At 38.8% G+C, this 21,966-nt stretch overlaps 1 protein-coding gene across 1 annotated transcript in view; it reads left to right on the top strand.

Annotated features, from left to right (window-relative positions):
* LOC148481189 (vomeronasal type-2 receptor 26-like) overlaps positions 1-20,748 on the top strand; it is a 158,195-nt gene extending 137,447 nt beyond the window's left edge. Inside the window, exons 5-6 of the mRNA XM_088453808.1 lie at positions 1,092-1,097; positions 19,835-20,748. Of these exons, the coding sequence (XP_088309934.1) occupies positions 1,092-1,097; positions 19,835-20,748 (920 nt within the window). The remainder of the gene's footprint in view (positions 1-1,091; positions 1,098-19,834) is intronic.
* Positions 20,749-21,966: the final 1,218 nt, after the last annotated feature.

The raw sequence follows: 21,966 nt of genomic DNA, 5'->3' as shown, positions 1-21,966 counted from the left end.
TGAGAAGCTCCCATCCACCATTATGTTAAATATTAAATAAGACATGCACAGTTTAACAAAGCAAGAAACTACCAGTTTTGTGGCTGAAGTGCTTGAATAGTTTGGGCAGCCATAAAGCAAGCTACCAATGACTTAAGGTGGCTAATAGTGTTGTTTTTAATTATATTTACAGTAGGAAGATGTCATTTTCATTGTTAGCCTCACCCTCATCCTCACCAGTACTGTTAATATCATCATCACACATTATTAGCTCATCCACGCTGGAATCAACCATTATAGAAATCTCTGTACTTTGATGTAATTGGCAGCAAAGGTCATCCTCCTAGAATTTGTAGTTCATTTTTAACATTAGTTTTATAAACATTTCTTAGGGAGTAGCCTATTTAGGTCTCTCAAGGTTCCCTGCTATACTAAACACTTTTTTTGACTGCACACTAAAGGGTGGGCATTTTAATTAAACCAAAACTAATTTCAGAAAGGGGCACACAATTGTCTTTTTTTCCTCCCATTTTTCAAATAGACTGTGTGACATGCTAATCTGCACATTAAAATAATCATCCACCATTTTATTGATGCTTACTGTGTCAGATTGAGTCATGGTAAAGATGTCAATAATTTTGTGCAATTCTTATAATTCTGACCAGATGTCATAATGGTGTTTCATTCTGGTGCACTTAGTTGACTCATCCTACTCACCAGAATGGTCAGTTTTTTCATGGCAGCAGCATTTGCCAGAGCAATTAAAGCAGGAAATATTGTCCTGTCATTCTCTTTGCGAGAATAGTCTTGCAGTGCAAATTTTGGAGAGACACCACTGGAACTCACACTGGAAGGATAACACACTATGCAATTTTTTTACAATTTCTAGAAATATACAATATAATTTTGAAATTTAATTAGAAAAGACTGCATTTTTTTGAATTACAACAGAAAAAAAAATATATAAATGTTTGCAATTTTTATATATAACTGTGAAAAACTTAAAACAAACAGGTCTTCTTGGGGTGCAGCAGCCTTAAACATAGTAGAGTATTTTTACACAGATAAAGAATATAGCATACTGCAGTGATAGATTGCCTAGAACAATAAAGGAACAGGTTCACTTTAAGAAACAAAAAAAACAATCAACAGCCCCACACAGAAAGTAGCCTTTTTTTTTTTGCACTGCAATGTGTCAGTGTGCAATGTGTGTGACATACACACATTCACTGACAAGTGACAATGACACCTGCACTGCAGTCACACTTCCCAGACATCTACTCCTGTCTCCAGATCATACTATTAAACTCTAAAACTAAACTTAACCAATGCCTCCTATCCTATTGGCACACTTATGGTGCCCTGATGGCTTGCTAATTGTGTTTATTTATTGCAGTGCCTTCAGTGTTCAGCCCACAGTCCAACAAATACTCCCTCTCCTTTCCTGCGTGAAATGGCACCCAATTACAAGGGATACATTTTTATATACAATCCAAAACACGTGAGATCTGACTCTGGAAAGATGCTGTTTGTTTAATTTTGGGATTCAAACTTAGTGGGAAGATCTGAGCTGGGGCTCAAAAATACTAATAATCCCTAAGTTTGGGTGTCTTAGGTTTCCAGGGAAACTAAACTGCTTAAATCTAATTAGCAGTCTTCCTATCAGAGACCATGTCCTTTATGATTTTTTTCACACATTGCCCTGATAATTAATTTATTATTGCCATAAAATACAGCAATATGAAATGATCTTTATCATGGATTTTTGGGGGTTGGTAAATATGGCCCCAATAGTCTACATTTAGTAAAGAAATAAATATATAATTTGACAACAAATACTATTATTCAGTAGAAAAAATATATGAGAACCTGCTCTTAAATATAGCGGATGCTGCACTTTAATCCACTGAGGTGGTCAGACAACACCTCATAAACACAAATAAATGGACAATGGCCCAACCTTCTACAATATGGGTACCAAAAAAATGGAAGATAGTCCCAAATGCATTCACAGGTTTACTGAAAATTGGAAAAAATCTTCCTTCTTCGGTTTTCAAATAGGAACAGTTCCTACAGGTAATGTCCTTGTAAATAACATGCAGATAAAAAGAAGAAAAAAATTTGCAATATAGCGTCATACAATTTAAATCACATAACATAAATGACTACAATAACAAGTATCCAAAATTTATAATCCTCCACTAACTTATAAGCAGCATACCAGAGATGGCGGTGTATAATGCACACCCATTCGCATGTAAGCCAGTAAACTCCAAAGTCTCCCTGGAAAAAACCTGGAATGGCAACTCCTGGATGTGCACTCCTTGCCTAGGTGTAAAAGGATCCCCTGGTCCTGTTTTCCTGTCACCAACGTGTTTCAACTCCTTTAGAGTCTTTTATCAAGGAGTATACAGTTGGTGGTAAATCAGTCTTTAAATACACCTCACAAACCTCTTATAGGTGAATCATGGGGGATGAGCCCAATGGTTTGATTTGTTTTTACATTAAAAAACACATCCTATACATACTTTTTCTTAATATATGCAATTTTTTTAATAACTCCAATGAATCTGGAAATTAATAAATAATGCTACAAGTAGCGTATCACTCCTGGAATGTCTACACCGGTAAGGAAGTATAAAACACATCACTTCCGGTGTAAACAAACCAACACTTTCGTATTTATACAGTAAATAGTTTAGCTGACAAAAGAATAAATGCATATAAATGACATTAAAAAAGCAATAAAATGTATTCATAAAAACTTGTTCATAAAAGGGAAATTTAAGATTATTTGAAGTCTTAAAATCAGAGAAACCATTTCAGTTCAAAATCAACATTCAACCCTTAGCTACTAAAGTGCCAAGTTCATAATAAATTTCATGTCTGATTGTGGCAAGGAGGTATCTACGTCTCTTTTTCTCCAATGTCCTTCCACTTGTTGGATCCCTATTACGAGTTTAAAATCTTTAATGGAACATTGGTGGAATTCTTTAAAATGTTTGGAAAGGGTATGATTTTCATATCCCTTTTTGATACTCCTAATGTGCTCAACCCATCTAATTCTCAATAGTCTAGATGTGTCTCCTATGTATTGGAGGCCACAACTGTACTCTGTTAAATATACAGAATTCTTGTTGCATGTGATGAAATCTCGAATATCATGTTGTAAATTTATCAACTTGGCAATGTAATTTTCTATTTTACTGGGTTGGTCCTGATGGTTTCTACACATAATACACACTCCACACCTATGGAATCCTTTCATTTTCACTCTCCCTTCTTTTTTCTTAGGTATTGTTCCTTTCACTAATCTATTCTTTAAATTAGGAGCTCTTCTGTAAATAAATTTAGGATTTTTCAGGACAACAAACTTAAGCATTGGGTCCTCCTGTAGGAGATGCGCTATATTGCGATTTTTCTTCTTTTTATCTGCATGTTATCTACAAGGCGCTTACCTGTTGGAACTGTTCCTTTTTGAAAATTGAAGGAAGCTTTTTTCCAATTTTCAGTGAATTTGTGAATACATTTGGGACTATCTTCTGTTTTATTGGTACCCATATTCAGGAAGGTTGCACCATTGTCCACATCATTATTGTTTATTATTCAGTAGAGTCTGGTGGATTTAAATGAAAAAAATATATAAACAGTATGCTAGATATTGATTTACACTTAACAGTGATAGTTTTTTGTGTGTTTTAATTTCCTTTATTTAAATTTAAGCATTGCTGGTCCAGATTAGAAAAGCTACTATTAAATGCAGTAGTTTGGAAAGTAGGTATCCCAAACAAGTGTATATTGGGGAGTCAAAGTCTTCCTGTACACCGACTATTGGCAAAAGATTCTGCAACTTGCCAATTGTCCTATTCATTAGATAGATGCTACCAACCTGAACCTTAAATAAATGACTTAACATTGAACCTTACGTCATGCTTTTATAAGAATTGCAGATAATAAATTTGTCACAATTTATTAATAAATAATTGGATATTTAGATAATCAACTTAAGGTGACAACAAAATAAGGTGACAACAAAATAACTCACCCATCAACTTCACTATGACAACAAAATAACTCACCCATCAACTGCACTATTTACTAATCACAAAGCACAGGTTTAGTTGCACAATAATTTTTAACACACTAAGTCCCCCACTAGCATTACAAACCTAGCCAGACCTCCATCAAATACTGTGCAACCACCACGTATGACACTTGTGTCCACTAATGATGCTGTCTATTCACCACAGCAAGGTAACCAGCCAGTTATGTGCCTGCTATGACTACCAATCAAAAGAAATAAAAAAGTTCAGTCTGAAACAGCCCCATGCCCTCCACATGGAGAGGCACACTGGCTGAGGCACCCTACTGATTTGTGATGACAAATCAGAAATGAAGATAGGCATATAAAAGTGGTACAGATATGTCCTTATTAGAGATGTGCACCAACTCCTGTGTTTTGGTTTTGGAAAAAGAAGATAAAGATAATTGCACTCTGGATTATCTAATTCAATATTATAATTATTTTGTGCTATAAAAAATGAAATAAATAATAAGAATATCTAAAACATGTTGGTTTGATAAAAATACATGCTCATCTGAAGACCTACATCACTGCAATAATAATGTACATATAAATGAATAAAACAATATATCAATATTCAGACAATAAATCATAATTTAGTTGTGAAGAGTCCTTTGTTCTATTGCATTGAAAATTGCTACTATACATAAAGTGCTCAAAGCTCAAATTGTATGTTTAAAAGTCCTGTAGCTGTGTATTGTGCCTGTGACAGATGATTGGTAGATCAAAACAGCCATGTCCAGCTATAAAGAAAGAATGGTGGAATACACTTCAAAAGCTTTCCATTCACATAATCCACTGAGAGAAACAGTAACAGCATGTTCACATGGGCATAACCACCTGCCCCTGATGCAATCTCATATTTGCTCCTGTGCTGAAAACCCCCTTCTCCTCAGTGATCACTGAAGTGTGGGTAACATGCATCTCATATATCCTGCACCACCGTTCTGGGATAAATAACAAAAAGAGGTTGTTACCTCTTAGAGATGCCGGTATATAATTATTGTACCTCCTTAGTCTATTAATGGCATCAAGTCTGGAGGTGCTGTAGTGCTGAATAAATGCCCATGTAACTGCAGCATGTGGTGGGCAGCGGGCAGCCAAACAGAGCATGGAGCATAGGAGTTACCAGCTGGTTGTGTGGTCCAAAGCAAATGTTCTCCTGAAAGCGTTTCTACCACTAGGAATTTATTTACTGGGGTTTGTGTAGAAGGTAGCATCTCCCCATTGTTATATAGGGCTTAAATTAGCTCATTAAACCACCTACTAGAGTTATTGCATGAGACGTATAATTGCCAAATTCATAATTAGTTCTTATTAGCATCATTTGGCACATCAATAAAGAACATTCTTGAATATAAATGAATACAATTTTGTATAGTGTATTAAAAAAAATCAATGATTAATACTTGATAACAAATAATGCAAATATACATTATAAATAGCATAAAGGAAAGGCTCATCACAAAATGAGGGGTTTATCTAATATAAAAAAGGTAAAAATATAAAAAATATTATGAACCATCATTTCCTATCAGAACTTACAAATGTATTTTATATTATACTATGTACCAATCAAAATGGAAAATCACAATGTATATTACATGATGACCCAAGACAATAAAGTGTTAATAATTGTAGGGGACATACAGTAGCATAATGCAGTAATATATAAAATACAACAACATAAACCAAATGTCTATGTATCATGTGTATGTACTGTATATCAATATTGAATAGGGATGAACCAAATATAATACATTATGTTTCACGGTAACCTAATATAAGTACAAGTATCTCCACAGGAACCTGGCAAAGACATAAAAAAGTGGAGAAAACATGAAACAAAATGAAAATATTTAATAAAGGGTTGTGGAGGCCACTAGAAAATGTGGAGAGATTATTAAAGAGAAAACACTATCAGCTATGGAAAGAAGCACTAGCTGTAACACACCAGACACAAATAGCTGTTGAAAGGAACACTGGCTAAACCACCCATGTAAAAAGTTACAATGAATGTTTAGTGACGATCTCCCAGTTTCTGGCACCTTAGGTCACACAGGTCTGGACAGATTCTTCACCAAACTTTATTAAAATCGATGGTTTCATTAAGAACATCTGGATAGAAAGAAGTAAATTCATGTATCCAATGCACCATCCTTTTACATAGCTGTCTGTAACAATCCACTCCTCTATATGTTAATTTAATGTATTCCACCCCCATGATTGTTAAACTATCAGAGTTCACATTATGTCACAGAGAAATTGCTGGGGGAACGCTATGTGTCATGACTCTATTAATGATATATCTTCTATGCTCTGGAAATCTAATTTGAAGGTTTTTAGTGGTCCTACCAACATAGAATAAGTTGCAGCTGCATTGTAAAAGATAGATTACATACTGAGTTTTACAATTGATGAATTCTTTAAGTTTAGTTACTGTTTATAGAAGCATAGAAGAACTTCATTGGTCTTATTCTTAGCATATGGGCACATGACACACCGCTTACTGCCACATTTATAAAAACCTAAAGGTTTAGTAGGGATCCAGGACATGGTAAATTCAATAGTTGGTCTGTAGGTGGGCTTGTGAAAACTTGGGGCTAGTATGGGTTTAAGATTCAAATTTTTCCTATACATCACTGCTGGATTATCTGCAAGGATATCCTTCAGAATGGGGTCTCTCTTTAATAAGGATAGCTTTTCTTTATCAGATTTTTTATCAAATAAGCTGATTTTTTACATTTACATACATAAGGTATGAGTGCTACTTTTAATATAATTGCTTAGCAAGTGTATTGACAATTTTCCCTACTAAGTAGTTTGTGATGGTTTCATGAGATCCGTCCAATTTGTTTGACATTTAAGAATCATTTATACAATAAAACACTTAGATACCCCCCTTTCTGAGAAGTTGTTAATCATTTATCTGGAATGATTAAGAAAAGTTGTTTCTATGATGCAATTATGCTTCAATCTCATGAATTGTCCTCTAGGAATGTTGCCTCTCCAGGGTTTGTAATGTGCACTGCTGTAATGAAGAATTTTTTTTGCCTCAAACTTTTCACAAAAGATAGATGAAGCTATCACATTATTATCTATATGTAAAACTGATGAGTGAATTTAAGATTGTGAGAATTTTTTTAAGGGAATCAACAACAGCAAAGTGCTTGTGTTTCATCCCCATCCAAAATAATAAGCAAATCATCAATGTAGTGTCCATAGAAGATGAGGCTTGCGCTAAAGTCTTCACCCCGCATGTGTTGGTCCTCAAGGTCCTCCACATACACGTTAGAATAATTAGGCACAAACCTCATCCCCATGGCCATTACCATTACCTGTCAAAAGTGTGAACCACCAAAAAGAAAATGATTATGAGTGAGAATAAATCAAATACAATCTAAGATGATTTTTAGTTGTTGGTCCATTAAGATACTATTCCTATATAAAATCTTAGACATGACACTTATTCCTATTGTACAGTATGAGGAATATTAGTTTATAATATTCCATATTTAATGTTAAAATATTGTAACTTTTTTTCCATTCAAAATATGTTATGAGATTGAGTATAGAGGTGGAATCCTTAATGTATGATTTAAGTGACAAAGCTAAAGGTTCAAAGTAAAAATCTTTATAATGTGACAAATTTCTAGTGAGAGAACCTAAATCCGAATAATGGGATGCCCTGGTGGTGTAGTGAGGGATTTGTGAATTTTGGACAGGTGATAATAAGTTGGGATGACTGGAAACAAAACATATATAAACCGCGACCCCTCCCTGGATATCACATCATCCTTTAAAGCTTGATCAATTATCAGTTTTTATTTTTTTGGTATAGGAAGGACTATGATCCAGCCTTGAATACAAGGTGGTGCCAAGTAGCAACCTGTATGCTTCAGTTTTGTAATCCTCAAGTTCCTGGACCACAATCTCTCTACCATATCTGTAGGTTTCATGATAATGTATGTATCAGACAAGAGCTCCTAGATGTCTTTTCTCTTGTTCATCGACAAATTAATGAGTTTTGTTTGTTTATCCAGTGCAAATATTTTTCAGACCTTCTCATGTACTTTGATAAAAACAGTTAATATATTTATCTTTATTAGGGGGAACATTTCAGATTGAGAATTTAATTTTTGTTATTATTCTGATGTGAGTTAACACTGAAAATAGAGATGTTCTAATGTTCTAATCCTTCTAAGAAGTTTTCTCTGCTTAAATATCTAAAAAAGAAATGGCTAAAAGATTAGAATCAACAAACACAATAGAGTATATTGACTCAATCTTTTTTTGTGAAATAAAGTGCATGTTAACCTATTCAGCTCCACAAATAGATGACAAATATTGACTTCTGCTTATGGAGCAAAAGAAAGACCATGATTCAATAACCTAGTTTGTGATTCACTTAATATATTTTTAGGGAGGTTAAGGACTCCTTTAGAGACACCTACCATCTTTTTACTAGGGGTGTGCACCGCCCACTTTTCGTGTTTTGTGTTTTGGTTTTGGATCTGGATATTTCTTCGTGTTTTGGATCTGGATTGGTTTTGCCAAAGCCACCCTTCCATGTTTTGGTTTCTGCGTTTTGTGTTTTGGATCTGTATTTTTTTTTAAAAAGCATAAAAACAGCTAAAATCACAGAATTTGTGGGTTTTTCTGCTCCTATGCTATTATTAACCTCAATAACATTAATTTCCACTCATTTCCAGTCTATTCTGAACACCTCACACTTCACAATAATGTTTTTAGTCCAAAAGGTTGCACAGAGGTAGCTGGATGACTATGTTAAGCGACATGAGTGGGCGGCACAAACATGTGGCCCATCTAGGAGTGACACTGCAGTGGCAGACAGGATGGCAGTTTGAAAAACTAGGCCCCAAACATTACATAATGCAAAGAAAAAAAAAGGGTTCAAGATGAAATTGTCCTTGGGCCCTCCCACCCACCCTTATGTTGTATTAACAGGACATGCACACTTTAACAAACCAATAATTTCAGCACCAGGGTCTGCCACATGACTGTTGCTGAAATGATTGGTTTGTTTGGGCCCCCACAAAACAAGCTAACAATTAATATGTCCCTGCACAAACTGGCTCTACGGAGGCAAGATGTCTCCTCATCCACCGATTCCTCACCCTCTTCAGTGTTGTGTACATCCTCATACTCACAGAGTATTAATTCATCCCCACTGGAATCCACCACCACAGGTCCCTCTGTACGTTCTGGAGGCTGGTCTCCCTGGAAGAGTTGATAATTCATTTTTATGAACATCATCTTCTCCACATTTTGACAAGGTTCCCGGCTGCACTAAACACTCTTTTGGAGTACACACTGGAGGTGGGGCAACTCAGATAAAATAGAGCCAGTTTGTACATTGGCTTCCAAATTGCCTCTTTTTCCTGCCAGTACAGGTACAGACTGTCTGACAAGCCTACTTGGATGCTGTCACCGATGTAATCCTCCACCATTCTGTCAACGGTGACAGTATCATATGCAGTGACAGTAGACATGTCAGAAATTGTTTCCAGGTCCTTCAGTCTGGATCAGATGTCCAAACTTGGCCCTGCCTGCCCTGCATCACCGCCAGCGGGTTGCTTAGGATACCTAAGTTGTTTCCTGGCAGCCCCAGTTGTGGGAGAAAATGAAGAAAGAGCTGTTCACATGTCACGTTCCGCTTCAGCTGACAGTGTTTTCACCAGCTAGTCTTTGCACCTCTGCAGGCTTGTGCTGGCCAGAAAGAGAGACACCACATAGGCTTTAAACCTAGGATCGAGCACGGTGACCAAATTGTAGTGGTCTGATTTCAACAGATTGACCATCCTGGAATCCAGGCAAAGCAAATGAAGGGCTTCATCCACAAGTCCCACATGCCGAGTTGAATCGCTCCATCTTAGCTCCTCCTTCACTTTCTCCAACTGCTTCTGCAAAAGCCTGATGAGGGGAATGACCTGACTCAAGCTGGCAGTGTCTCAACTGACTGCAAGTGTGCAAGTGCGAAGGGCTGGAGAACCTTGCACAACACGGAAATCATTCTCCACTGTGCTTGAGTCAGGTGCATACCCCCTCCTTTGACATAGGTGGATGTATAGGCTTGAATGGCCTTTTGCTGCTCCTCCATCCTCTGAAGCATATAGAGGGTTGAGTTCCACCGCGTCACAGCCTCTTGCTTCAGGTGATGGCGGGGCAGGTTCAAGAGTGTTTGCTGGTACTCCAGTCTTCGGCATACAGTCGCCGAATGCCGAAAGTGGCCAGAAATTTTTCAGGCCACCCAAAGTGTCTCCTGCACACCCTGTCATTTTTCAAAAAATTCTGCACCACCAAATTTATTGTGTGAGCAAAACATGGGATGTACTGGAATTTGCCCAGATGTAATGCCTGCACAATATTGGTGGCATTGTCAGATATCACAAATCCCCAGGAGAGTATAAGTGGGGTAAGCCACTGGGTGATGATTTCCCTCAGTTTCTTGTCAGCGGTGTGCCTCTTACTGAAACCGGTGACACACAGTGTAGCCTGCCTTGGAACGAGCTGGCATTTCTGAGCTGCTGCTACTGGTGACGCTGCTGTTGTTGCTGCGTAAGGTGATACATCTACCCAGTGGGCTGTCACAGTCATATAGTCCTTAGTCTGCCCTGTTCCACATGTCTGTGGTTAAGTGGACATTGGGTACAACCGCATTTTTGAGGACACTGAGGACACTTTTTCTGACGTTTCTGTAGGTGTAGCAATGCAGGATCCTCCAGAGGAATCCCGGATAGGAGAGTCAGTCATGCCAGTGACATGGCCTGCAGGACTCCTTCTGATCCTGACTAAGGAGGAAATTGATGAGGAGGGAGTTGACGGTGTGGTTTGCAGGCACTTGGATACAACAGGACAAAGGGATTTAGGTGTCCCTGGGCTGCTTACGGTCTTAGCCAAAGTTTCTGAACTTGACAGTAAGTGTTTATGAATGCGCTGCAGGTGATGTATAAGGGAGGATGTTCCTAGGTGGTTAACGTCCCTACCCCTACTTATTTCACCTTAACATATGGTACATATGGCAAGACAGTTGTTGTGCGGATTTGGATAGAAATATTGCCAGACCAAAGAGGTGGAATGTTTCATCTTCTGCCCAGGCATGACCGTGATGGGATTTTTCATCCCACAGACAACAACTGTCTCCCCCGGAGCCTGATTTAAACAAACCACATCACCATCAGAATCCTCCTCGCCAACTTCCTACTCAGCACCAGCTACACCAGTATCCTCATCCTGTTGTACTTCAACAGTGACATCTTCAATTTGCATATCAGCAAGTGGACAGTGGGTGCTCCTTTCAGCACTTGCAGAGGGCATGCAAATGGTGGAAAGAGCCACCTCTTCTCGTCCAGTGCTGGGAAAGTCAGGCATCGCAACCGCCACCACACTTGGATTCTCCTTGGGGATTTGTGATATCTTCTTAGAACACACAGTTCTTTGCTGTGCTTTTGCCAGCTTAACTCATTTGATTTTTGTAGCCGGAGGAGGGCTTCCATCATCATGTGAAGCTGAACCACTAGTCATGAACATAGGGAAGACCTTAGCCGTTCCTTGCCACTCCATGTTGTAAATGGCATATTGGCAAGTTTACATTTCTCCTCAGATGATTTAAATGTTTTTTTAAGGTCATTTTCCTGAACTTTGTCATTTGGGATTTTATATGCCCTCTACTATGACATTGGGCATTGAGCTTGGTAGAAGGCTTTGATGGCATTTTATCGTCTATGTCATGACTAGTGGTAGCAGCTTCAGCACTATGAGGAAGTGGTTCTTGATCTTTCCCTATTTTATTTTTATCGGACAAAGTTTTGTCCTCCATTTATGCTATATTGCTATATACGTGCGGCTAAGATGCACACAAACACATAAAAGAAGAATTTTTAATTTTTTTGGAATGCACTTTGGGGGTTCCACCACCCTTTAACAGACGAGCCAGCCGGCCCTTTACTTATGACAGAGGCGCACGCTTGGCTCTTCTCCTTTGCTGATGCATGTGTGGCTACTGTGCATACATTTCACACACAAACACAGAAAAAAAAGAATTTTTTATTTTTTTTGGAGTGCACTTTGGGGGTTCCACCACCCTTTAACAGACGAGCCAGCCGGCCCTTTACTTATGACAGAGGCGCACGCTTGGCTCTGCTCCTTTGCTGATGCATGTGTGGCTACTGTGCATACATTTCACACACAAACACAGAAAAAAAAGAATTTTTTATTTTTTTTGGAGTGCACTTTGGGGGTTACACCACCCTTTAACAGACTTATGACACAGGCGCATGCTTGGTGCTGCTCCTTTGTTGATGCACATGTGGCTACAGTGCACAAAATTCACAACACAGAAAAGAAGAATTTTTTTTTTTTTGAAGTGCACTTTGGGGATTACACCACCCTTTAATAGATGAGCCAGCTGGCCCTTTACTTATGACACAGGTGCACGCTTGGCGCTGCTCCTTTGTTGATGCACATGCAGCTACAGTGCACACAATTCACAAACACAGAAATAAATGTTTTTTTTGCACTTGGGAGGAGCACCCCGGATGGACAGATCACCCCCTGGACAAAAATACAGCACCCCTTTAGGACTACAGCCTTTATGGGACACTGCACAACACAGCCTAGCAAGCCCCTATAGACTTTTGGAGTGGGCACAGCCCCCTATGGACAACTGACGGCACAACACAGCCCAGCCAACCCCTATGGACAACAGCAGCACAACACAGTCCAGCCAGCCCCTATGGACAACAGCAGCACAATACAGCCCAGCCAGCCTCTATGGACTTTGGAGGAGTGGACAACAGCAGCACAGCACAACACAACACAACACAGCCCAGCCAGCCCTAACTCCCACCCTCCCTCTTCACTGTCCACAGCCAGAGTGAGAAATGGCGCAGACGCAGGGACCTTTTATAGAATCCAAAACCTGCGAGATCCGGAACATGGAATGTTGACGTTTTTGCCTTGATTTCAGTTCCGAGTCAGGCAGGAAAACCAGAGCCGGACTCGGTTCCCGACTTGGATCGGGGGGGCTTGGGGGGGGTTCGGATTTCAGAAATCCGAACCTGCTCATCCCTACTTTTTACTTTTTTTGTCCTACCCTCTTTCCTCTATATTTCCCTTTTGTATTTTTGGATGCCCTGGAAATAGGGGTTGATTGGGGTTTGGGTGTTGTTGTTGGATTAGATCTGTGTGGGGCCCTGTTTTTAAAAAAGGAGATAAAGAAGTGGAATCTTTCTTATTGTAGTATTTCCCATAGATGACCCAAGGTCTAGCTCCCAGATCTTTAAGGGGCTTTTATGTTGTCATTTTGACTTTCCTGATTCTAAATTAGCCATAGGGGTATTGTTCCTCTGGTTCTAATTATTATTTCTTATATGAAATCAGTATTTAGGGGTACCATAATTGTTATTATGAGTTTGGTATTTACTTCTTAAATATTGGGATCTCCTAGGGGTTTTCACAATTCCCCTGTTAGAATTGCCTGCTATAGGTCCATACATTTATTGGTTCTGTAATCGTCTACATCTCATTTGGATTTTTGATTCTTATTCTCAATAATAGATTTTTCAAAAGCTTCTACTCTTTGATTAACCAGAGGGTCTCTCTCCCAAAATAAGCTATCTCTAAAAACTGTCTTTATAGATTTTAAATCTCACAATAGACAAAAAGCAGTTCTCAACCAATTTGTCCCTTTCATTTGTAATTCCTGGATCATCTTTAAATGACAGTGTTTTAAAAATGCAAAGACCTCTTGGGAACATAAATTTATCTACATCTATTTGTAGGTTAATAGCATCCCACCAGTAGCACAATCTTAGTTTTCAAGAAATTCACCATATTTTAAAATAAAACAACTTTCCATATACATTTGTTTTTCAATGTATTCTGTATTAGGGTTCAAATCTAAACCACCTTCTGCATTATTTAGATAAACCTTCCTACTGAACAGTCTATTTCACAACAAGAAATATAGGCCCTCATTCAGAGCCGTACGCTCTGAGCAGAGCGCACGCTCTGAATGAGGGCCGGGCTCCATTTTCATGGAGCGTCCTCCTGGACTCTCGTATAGCTGTGGGTCACCACCCACAGGCTATACGAGCGTGCTTTGTGATGGCCGCGATGGTCGAGACCATCGCAACCATCGAAATTGCGAGCCGGAGCCTGCGGTTGAGGTTTTCAACCGCAAGCTCCGGAGTGATTTTGGCTCTATCAGAGCCAAAATCACTCCCACTGACATCACTAGTGATGTCAGTGGGCCGGCTTCTGACGGGAGGCGTTCCCGTGGGAACGCCCCCATCGGGGAGGCACGCCCCCGGCACGCCCACCAAAGGGGGCGTGCTGTCAATCAACATTGACAGCACGCCCCCTTTGATCGGACACAACGAGCGAAGGACTTTCCTTCGCTCGTCGCGTCTGGCGCATGCGCACGACGGAGCTCCCTCCGTCGTGCGCATGCTCAGTCCATAACATCGACCCACTTGCGAGCGGACAGCCGCTCGCGAGTGGGTCTGAATCAGGCCCATAATCCATTCCAGCAGCCAGGCTAATAAAATAGAGTATAGCAAAAGGAAAAGGAATATTTAACCACAGGCTCTTGGAAAAGACCATAGTCTTAAATTCACTCATCACTTTCACAAGACCTCCATCTCCTTCCTGGATCTCAATTTACATATAGATAATAATGTGATACAGTAGTTTCATCTACTTTTCGTAAAAAGGTTGATGCAAATAATAATTTTCTTCATTACTGAAATGCACATTACAAACCCTGGAGAGAGAACATTCCTAAAGGACAACTCATGAGATTGAAGCATAATTGGATCATAGAAACAACTTTTCTTAACCACTTATCTGTCAATTTTTCTTCTAAAAACCACTCCAAAATTGTCAGATTTTTTTATGAGTGAATTAGGTGAGGACCATCCATATTAACTTATCCAAAATGGTTTCACAAAAAAAAGTTGTTGTTTTTTATTAAGATTTGTAAATATAATTGTTTTTTCAAACATTGGAACATCGGAACAACCATTGGAACATCAGAAACATCGTGACTATCGCAACATTCAATTTGAGACTGGATACAGGCACCAGGTATGTTAGGGGCAAGAGGGGGGACGGTGACTATCGCAACATTCAATTTGAGACTGGATACAGGCACCAGGTATGTCAGGGGCAAGAGGGGGGAGGATAATTTACTTTTTATCAGTAGCTGATAATCTTTGCTGCTGCTGAGTGAAGGGTCCTGCTTAGCTGAGTGATCAGCAGTGATCAGCAGCACAGCAGACACATGGGGAGTGGGTGCTGGCAAACAAAGGGACTGGAAGGTACCTCTGAGAGCAGCAGCTGTGGGAAGATCCTCTTCCTGTAGCCACCCTCATGTTTATCTGACTGGTTAGAATTTTATGTCCAGTGCAGAAAAAGAACTGCATGGTGTGGTCAGAAAATTACAACCATGCCAGGCAAGTGGTTAATCAGTCCATTGAAATGATTAACAACTTGCTAGCCCCCAGTTTTATCAAGCCCATCGGCAGACCAACTAATTAAAACACCACATCCTGGCTTCCTACTAAACCTTTGTTTGTATAAATGTGATAGTAAGCGGTGTGTCATGTGTCCATATGCTAAGAATAAGACCAAATAAAGTATACAAAATTAAAGAATTCGTCATTTGTAAGTTTAGTCATCATGGGGGTGGAATATATTAAATTAATGTGTAGAGGAGGGGATCGTTACAGACAGCTATGTAAAAGGGAGGTACACTGGATACATGAATTTTATTCTCTCTATCCAGATCGTCTTAATGAAACCATTGATCTTAATGAAGTTTTGTGAAGAATCTGTCCAGACCCATGTGACTTAAAGGTGGCGGGATCTGGGAGATCTTCACAAATACCTTTATTGTAACTTAGTACATGGGTGGTTTAGTCAGTGTTTTTTACAGCTGTTTGTGTCTGGTGTGTTACTGCTAGTGCTACTTTCTATAGCTGATTTTGTTTTCTCTTTAGTTATATCTCTACATTTACTAGTGGTCTCCACAATCCATTATTAAATATTTTTATTTAGTATCATTTCTATCTATGCCAGGACCCTGTGGAGATAATTTTACTTTTATTAGGTTACTGTGATAACATAATATTATATTTAGTTCATCCCTATTCAATATTGCTATACAGATGATACATAGACACTTTGTTTTTTGTCGTTGCATTTTTAGATATTGCTACATTATGCACTGTACCCTTACAATTATTAACACTTTATTGTCTTGAGCCATCATGTTATACATATTGTGAGTTTCCAGTTTAATTGGTACATAGTATAAAATAACATAATACATATTTAAGTACTTATATGAAACGATTGTTAGATAAGCCCCTTTGTCTTTAGCCTTTCTTAGATTCTATTTTTATAATGTATATTTGTATTATTTGTATTAATGTATTGATCGGAGATTTTTATACACATTATAAAAAATTTATTAATTTATATTCAGGAATGTTCTTTATTTATGTGCCAATGAAGCTAATGAGAACCATTAAATAATGTATATTATACATCTCATGCAAGAAATCTAACAGGTGGTTAAATGAGCTACATTTAAGCCCTATATCAGGAAGGAGGAGATGCTAACCTGAAAACACACCACTCTGAAGAAAGTCCTAGTGGAAGAAATGCATTTGTGAGAAAACTTGCACCGGACCATATAAACAGCTGGTAACTCCTGTGCTCAGTGCTCTGTTTGGTTGCCCACCACCAACCACTTTCTGAAGTTACACAGACATTTAATTAAGCTCTACAGCACCTGCAGACTGGATAACATTTATGGACTAAGGGGGTACAATAATTGCATACCGGCATCTCTATGAGGCAACAACCTCTTTTTGTCATTTATTCCCAAGTGGCAGTCCGGTGAAATATGAGATGCATGTTACCTACACTTCAGTGATCAATGAGGAGTGAGGGGTTTAGCACAGTAGCACATATGAGATTGCAGTGGGAGCAGGTAGATATGCCCATTTGACCACACAATCCACTGAGAGAAACAGTGACAATGTATATTGAATGCTTGAAGTGTAATCCACCATTATTTATTTCTTTATAGCCGGACGTGGCTGTTTTGATATACCAATCAACTGTCATAGGCACAATACTCAGCTACAGAACTTTTAAACATACAATTTGATATGTGATCACTTTATAAATAGTAGTAAATTTTATGCAAAAGAACAAAGGACTCTTTGCAACTAAACTATCATATATTGTCTGAGGAAATTTCCTCATTCACATCAGTCCATGCCCCAGCAGAGCTCTTTCTGGGTACACAGTGAAGGGAGGGCAGCTTAAGTAAAGCAAAGCCAGTTTGTGCAAGGGCCTCCAAATTTCCTTTAATTCCTGTCAGTAACCAAATGGACTGTCTGACAAGCTATAATTAAAATAATCCTCAACCAATCTTTTAATGGTGACCATATCAGATGGAGTCACAGTAGAGATGTTTCTGTGTCATGTGCCACTTGAGCTGACAATTTGCTCACAAACAGCTCTTTGCATCTATTCAGATCTGTGTCCATTGGAAAAAAGACATGATGCACAACTTAAACCTAGGATAAAGCATGGTCACCAAAATGTATTGATCAGAGTTTAAGATGTGTGCTGGAGTAATTTATATTTTCCCTATGTTATGGCTTGTTGTGTAGGTTTAGATGGCTTTTTGCTGTTCCTCCATCCACTAAAGCATATAGTGGGTGGAATCCACCTTGAAACTACATTTTGCTTTAGGTGGTGGCAGGGAAAATTAAACTGTTCTTGCAGGTGCTGCAATCTTATGGCAGTAGCCCTGGACTGGGCCCAATGGCTGGTAAAAAAGGTAGCACAGCCTACTTTGTATTAAAAAATATATTTCTTATTTTTTTGGGGAGTGCAACAGACAACTCTGTTACACTTCACAAATATTATGGAAGTTGCCCTTGACTGCACCCACTGACCATTGGAAAAAGAAGCACAGCCTTCCTGTATTGGCTGAATGCACAAATACACATGCACACACACAGTATTTTCTAAAAAACATGTTATATTTTATTTTTTGGTGGGTGCAACAGACAACACTATTGTGCTGCACAAATATTATGACACTTGCACTTCACTGGACCCTTTCACCATTAGACATGGGACAGTAGCACACACACACAGAGTACTTTCTAATAAAAAAAAGTTTTATTGGGGGGAGTGCAACAGACAGACCATTGCACTGCACACATATTACGGCAGTAACCCTTGACTGGACCCACTGACCATTACAAAAGGAGGCACAGCCTTCCTGTGTTGGTTGAATGCACACAAGTTGGCAAAAATGTAAACACAGATTTTTTATAGACATTGTGCCGACTGCCCTGAACACACCAGGCTTCCTTACTCCACTCCACACAGACACAGTGCCCCTGCCTGTCCTATACAGTCTGTTAGGGGCCTGTGACTATGCACTGCTGTATTTACAGTATCACACACACAATGAAATACTCCCTTCTCTACACGGACAGTGCATCTACCTATACAGACTTGAAGGGAAACTGACTTTGCACTACAGTAGCTGCTGCTAGCTAACTAACTTTCACTGAGAGCTCTGCCTTCATTGCCTATTTAACAGGATCTCAGTCATAAAATGGTGCCTGAACAAGGGGAGGGACTATTGTATTCAAGCAAAAACACAAAAGATCTGACAATGGGAAGATGATGTTTTGCCTTGTTTTGGGATCTGAATCAGGCTGGAGAACCTGAGCTGGACTGGGATCCCCTTTGGATCCCCTATGTTTGGGTGGGTCCAGTTCTTTGAAAACCAGACCTGCTAATCTCAAGTTCTTATACACTATGGCTTCAGTCAAATCAAGCACAGATTGCCAATAATCGCTCAGCTGCAAAAACATCAGCATAGCGTATATCTCTGAATCAGACCCTATAAATATAATGAGGTGGATGGAAATAAAAAGTAATAACTATAATCATAAAAAGGGAACTATGTCACCTCCTTTATTAAGACCATTGAGTCTATTCATCATCACTTACTTTATACAAAATCACACGAAATTTAACACTTTCACCTACTTTTGTATAAATGAAGTATTGGGGCCATTCATCATAAAGGTAACACAGGAGATATCATGGATGATCATCAATAATGAGCAATGAATGAGTGTTTAACTTTCAGTCCTGATGAGGCCTGCTGTCCCATACACTAGTCTACACTACACTCAGTAAGGTACAAAAATTTGGAGCATGACTGTGGGAACATTGGCCCTCTTCCTTCCTATTGAATGAATTCCAAGTAGCAAAGAGGGATCCATTTGGTTCCCTCCACCACTGCTCAGATCCATCCACAAGAAGCTGCCCATTTATGAACCCAAGTTCATGCCTGTGCAGTTGCATTGCTGGGTCAGACTTGGGAGTGCTAAGTTTCACCACTACTGAAGTAGCGATGAAAGGATTTGTGAGGATAACTGATCTTGGATCAGCTGTCTCCACATCAGAGCAATGTTGAATTTCTCCAGTGCTATTATTGTTCATTATTGGGGTCACCCAGTCCCCAAATAATTTGGAACATATCTCTAATGTATAGTTTGTTAACAATGGTTTTACTATTTTCTGCTAATTGAACACATTCATTACCCAATTTATTGAGCGATGAATAGACAAGTGAGATATAGGGACAATGAGAGTAACATTACTGCACAATATATAACTGATGTCACATTTTTTCTGCAGATAATGAAAGTTGTGTGAAATGTGCTGATACTGAATGGCCTAATGACACAAAGAACAAATGCATTGCCAAGGCTCAGGAGTTTCTATCATATGAAGTGGACCCTATAACCTCAGTGTTTTCTGTCACATCTCTATTATTTTCTGTGATAATTGTCTTCATAATTGGATTATTTTATTCATATCAGAATAAACCAATTGTCAGAGCTAATAATAGGAACCTCAGCTTTATTCTTCTCATCTCTCTTATGTTGAGTTTACTCTGTTTATTTCTTTTCCTTGGTCGTCCAGTGGATATAACCTGCATGCTGCGCCAAATCTCCTTTGGAATCATATTTACTATTGTGGTGTCCTCAGTTCTGGCCAAGACTATCACAGTGTGCATTGCTTTTAAGGCTACAAGACCTGGGAGCTCCTGGAGAAAATGGATGGGAATTAAATTACCAAATTATTTAGTGCTGATCTGCTCATCTGTCCAGGTCCTGAATGGTGTTATCTGGTTGTCAGTTTCTCCTCCATTTCAGGAGTTTAACATGGACACATATCCTGGGACTATCATCGTTCAATGTAATGAGGGTTCTGTGTTGGCCTTTTATTTCATGTTGGGTTACATGGGGTTACTGGCAGCTGTGAGCTTTGTTCTGGCTTTCATGGTGAGGACATTACCGGACATCTTTAATGAGGCCAAATACATCACATTCAGCATGCTGGTGTTCTGCAGTGTTTGGATCTCTTCCATCCCAGCCTATCTGAGCAGTAATGGGAAACATATGGTCATTGTAGAGGTGTTTGCTATATTAGCTTCATGCATTGGGATTCTAGGCTGTATATTTTTCCCCAAATGCTACAATATCCTGATGAGACCTGAAAAGAACAGAAAAGAACTTGTGTGCTTGGGAAAAACCAATTCCTTATAATATGATCTGATATTCTTCAATAGATTATTAAGTAACAATTTATTCATGTAATAATATGTACTTCTGAAAAAATAATTAGAAGTCACTATTTTTTGCATCATTCTCCCAATGGATTCTGTTTGACTAATTTACTTGTATGAAGATTTTATCAAAGTATTGTATATATATATATAAAAATCAGAAATTCACTGCACTCGCCACTCCCAGATTTAGGGTTCAAACTTGCACTCACCATTCCCAGGACAGGGGAACAAGTGGCTTGTGACCACATTTCTTAAATAAATAAAACAGAAATCTCAGCACTCACCATTGTTAAATCACTCTCAATAATACATAAATAATGGGGTTTTGGTTCATGGATTGATCAATGCATTTAATCCTGCAGCCCACATCACGGGACCCCATTTCTCTGCAGGTCTTACACTATATATCATACTTATGGAAACCTGGTAGCTGTTATCACATAGTTTAAAATGAAATAATGTTAACTGCTTTACAGCTCACCTGCCAACTAACTTATGGCTTTTAAAGGCAAGACAGTTACCAAACATAGCTTCTATCATACTACCAAAAAGGTAGCTGACACAGGTCAATATAAATGAACTTGCACAGGGGTGCATGAGAAAGCTGTGATCACAAAAAGGCTAATTAAAAATTAAAGAATAAACAAAGTCATAAATCCACTGCACTCGCCACTCCCAGATTTGGAGTGCAAACCTGCACTCATTATTCCCAGGACTGGGGTGCAAGTGGCTTGTGACCACATTGCTTAAATAAATAAAAACAGAAAACTCAGCACTCACCACTGTTAAATCACTCACAATAATACATAAATAATGGAGGTTTAGGTTCATGGATTGATGAATGCATTTAAACCTGCAGCCCACATCACGGTTCCCCACTTCTCTGCAGGTCCTACACTATCTGCCATACTTATGGAAACCTGGTAGCTGCTATCACAGCATTTAAACTGAAAAAATGTTAACTGGTTTAAAGCTTACCTGCCAACTAACTTATGGCTTTTAAAAGCAAAACAGTCACCAAACATAGCTTCTATCATACTACCAAAAAGGCAGCTGACACAGGTTAATATAAATGAACTTGCATAGGAGTACATGAGAAAGCTGTGATCACAAAAAATGTTAATTAAAAAATAACCAAATAAACAAAGTCAGAAATCCACTGTACTCGCCATTCCCAGATTTGGAGTGCAAAGTG

The sequence above is a fragment of the Taudactylus pleione genome, unplaced genomic scaffold, assembly GCF_031769625.1.
Source record: "Taudactylus pleione unplaced genomic scaffold, aTauple2 ptg000592l, whole genome shotgun sequence".
Classification (NCBI taxonomy): Eukaryota; Metazoa; Chordata; class Amphibia; order Anura; family Myobatrachidae; genus Taudactylus; species Taudactylus pleione.
This window is presented reverse-complemented; position numbering and strand designations above follow the sequence as displayed.